The following is a 3,390-nucleotide window of genomic DNA, read 5'->3' on the forward strand; positions in this document are numbered from 1 at the left end:
CCACCGTGTTTGGCCAGTAAGTGCTATATAAATGTTAGATATTATTATAGCTTGTGAGTTTTGGCAATGGAAGTTCAAAGAAAAAAGTAACCAGTGAGTGTACTAAGTATCTTTCCCTTTGAAAAAAATTGGTTGGTTAGAAACTCATAGGAGTGTACTCATACCTACTTAATCTTTTGGTAAGACTGCATGCATTTGTGATGTTTGAGTATTAAGCTTTTATGAATTAGTTGGATAATATAGAATGCTCAATGATTTAAAATGGCATCTGACTTACTACAATTTAGCTATACAAATTGATTATTCTATGCAAATTTGAGGATGATACTTCTAGGCACCCCCCCTCAAAAATATATTGCTCATGTAGTTTATCTTTATTTGAAAACAGAATATTTTCACTAAACATTAGTGAATATTGGGAGCAGTGCAAAAGCGTGTGTGTGTGCACACGCCAAATGTTTTAAAAAGGCTTTCTGTTATGACAGAATATAACAACAGGTATTTTGCAAATAAACTACAAAACAGTCAAACTAATACTTTTTTTTTTTTTTTTTTTTGATGCAGGGTCTTGCTCTGTTGCCCAAGCTGGAGTGCAGTAGCACAAAGATGGCTGACTGCAGCCTTGAACCTCCTGGGTTCAAATTATCCTCCCATCTTAGCTTCCCAAGTAGCTAGGACTATAGGCACACTGCCATGCCCTGGGGTCTCTCTCTGTTGCCCAGAGATGAGGCCTCTCTCTGTTGCCCAGGCTGGTCTCAAACTCCTGGGCTCAAGCAATCCTCCTGCCTTGGTCTCCCAAAGTGTTGGGATTACAGGCATGAGCCACCTCTCTCAGCCTATTTAATATGTTTTAATGTTTCATAACAACTGTTTCCCAGATCATAATACGAACAATTTTTTTCCTATTTCTGTTTTGAAGTAAGTCAAGAGTTGGCTTCATTACTTTAAAATGTCCTTGTTACATTTAATTGAACATTATCAATTACCTTTATGAAGAATAACAGAGGAACCATAAAGCTATATTTTAGCAAAACATTTTAATTCTGATTCTGAAGCCTAATCAGAAAAAAATGTATTTAGTACAATGACAACCCATTAAATACAAATCATTGTTAGGCTGTGTCTGTTATGGAAACTATCATGTTATGAAAAGGTATTCAGCTAATATGAATCTTTTAAAAACAACTGAACTTTACCATTGCTAGAGATTTTTTGAAAAGCTGTAGATATATACGTAGGAGATAAAACAATCAAAATTACTTCCTGAAGCTAGTTTAACAGGTTCTAAATGCTAAACAAAAATTTCATGAAATGACTCAGGAGATAAGACTGTAAAAATTTCTTCCTGAAGCTCTTTTGGCAGCCTCTGGGGATGTGAAATTCCCTAAGGTGCTCTAATGGGAAAAACCCTAGAATAAGAACCAGAATCCTTGACTTCTACTCCCACCAGTAAGCTAAGTGAACTTAGGTCAGTATTTAACCTCCTCCAGTTTGCTTATTGGTTCATTTGAGAGACTCACACTTTCCTGAGTTACTTCTATGTATTGTAGCCAGTTTCAAAATGCTGTGTGAAATTTCCCATATTATCTAAACATTTCCAACTGATTATTTTCTCAGCCACTCAGCCTTTTTCCTACGATCTGTGTTTCTTTGCACATAAGGTGAATCTCCCCACTCAATAAGAGATCATTGCCATTTCACATTTCCCTGCCTCCTGCCTGCATGCACACTGCTATTATGTTGTCCCCTGGATTGTCTTTCAAAAATCTTCATTGTTATAGGTAAAGAAGGGACCCACTCTATCTGAGTAACTGATTGCACAGCCCAGCCCAGACAGACACACATCCCAAGTCTCTGCTTCATCTGTCCTAGAGGAAACTGGCTCGTGGGGAATAGCCACAGCGGGTCTGATGGCCTGGCAATCTCCTGCAATTTTCATAGGAAGTGGCCCTGAAGGAGAGGTAGCCCTGGTGACTGTCACTGGAGGACCCCAGGCTTCTGGATAGACAGACATCCCAGTATCTTCAGGAGCGTAGTTACAGCTCGAAAGGCTCTTCAACTCTCGCACACTGTCACTGTATTTCATAGCAGGGGGCTGGTAGGCCTGGTAGGACACTTTAGTGGTGGTGGTAATCACAGTTTGTAGGGCAGGGGCACCTGGTGGCGGAGTCGTGAGGTACCTGCAGGGAAGCTCTGGGTTATAATAAGGGCGAGTGGTCATGGCCTGAAACTGCCCATGGTCAGTCCTCTCCACAAGGCTGGGTTTTCCAAGAGCTGGTTTCCAGCCATGCTCTTTGTTGGTGAAATCAAAGCTTCTCTCATAGCTGCTGTATGAATTGACATTATATTGTAGTGTGTTCAGATGAACCCAGTCTGTGTCATTAGGGATGCTGGTGGAATCCTTATAAAGGGTGGGATATGGGCTCGAATTTGTATAACCAGTGTTTGCCAATTCATAGCTGCAAGGTGGCCTAGGCAAATAGATTCTTGGGCTTGAGTATTTCTGAAAGGGTGGCATTTTGTCTCCTTGAAAGATGGCTAGGTCACAGGTAGCTTTGTAAGAATCAGAGTTTGGGAAGGAAGGGCAAGGCTGCCCCGGAATAGGGAAGCTGGTTTCAGTAGCTATATCAAAGTCTTCTGGATTTTCCAAGGGAGGTATGTTGCTGAAATGACCACTGCTGTCTTGATTTTCTTCTGCCTAGAAAAATGATACAAACACAGACACATGCTATGTAAATCGTGTGGACACCCTCACCTGTAACAATAGCCAACAAGTAAGTAAAAACAGACATCCATGTGCTGGGCTCTGTGTTGTGAACATGGCACTGCCCAGGTACGTGATTTAAGCACATGGTCCAAGGGTTGCTAAGCTTGAGCTCTCTCAGATATAAATACCAACAACTGAATGAGGAAGGTCCGTGGTAGCCAGGTAGGATGCTTCTGAGTGGTAGATGGTCCTGTTCTCACTCATACTGTGTTCCTAATAGTGGAGACTTAAGAGCCACACAGGCCTGGGTTCAATTCCTGACTCTGTCCCTCACGAATTGTACAAGCCACTTAACCTCTCTGAGCCTCAGATTCTTCATGTTAAAAATGGAACTTAATCATAGTAACCTCATTATAGAGTTTCTGCAACCATTAAATGTGTGAAACTCTTCGACCAGTGCCTGGCACATAGGAAGTGCTGGAAAGTGTCAGTTTCTGTTATCCTTACACTAACACTCTGCCTGCTTGGCAAGCTTTGGTTGAAAAGGAAAACTGAATTAAATTGTGCAGAGAAATTTTATCCATTCTTATGGATGAAATAATGGAAAGGACCCTCTCAAGGGTACACTGACAATGTCCTGTTGGTAGGCACATATTTCTGTCTTTATTACTGTTGCATAATCG

At 41.1% G+C, this 3,390-nt stretch overlaps 1 protein-coding gene across 1 annotated transcript in view; it reads right to left on the reverse strand.

Annotated features, from left to right (window-relative positions):
- Positions 1-1,159: 1,159 nt before the first annotated feature.
- GCM2 (glial cells missing homolog 2 (Drosophila)) overlaps positions 1,160-3,390 on the reverse strand; it is an 8,360-nt gene continuing 6,129 nt past the window's right edge. Inside the window, exons 3-4 of the mRNA XM_011989692.1 lie at positions 3,215-3,239; positions 1,160-2,698 (exon numbers count right to left, since the gene is read on the reverse strand). Of these exons, the coding sequence (XP_011845082.1) occupies positions 1,760-2,698; positions 3,215-3,239 (964 nt within the window). The 3' untranslated portion in view covers positions 1,160-1,759. The remainder of the gene's footprint in view (positions 2,699-3,214; positions 3,240-3,390) is intronic.

The sequence above is a fragment of the Mandrillus leucophaeus genome, unplaced genomic scaffold (genome assembly GCF_000951045.1).
Source record: "Mandrillus leucophaeus isolate KB7577 unplaced genomic scaffold, Mleu.le_1.0 Scaffold36, whole genome shotgun sequence".
Taxonomy (NCBI): Eukaryota; Metazoa; Chordata; class Mammalia; order Primates; family Cercopithecidae; genus Mandrillus; species Mandrillus leucophaeus.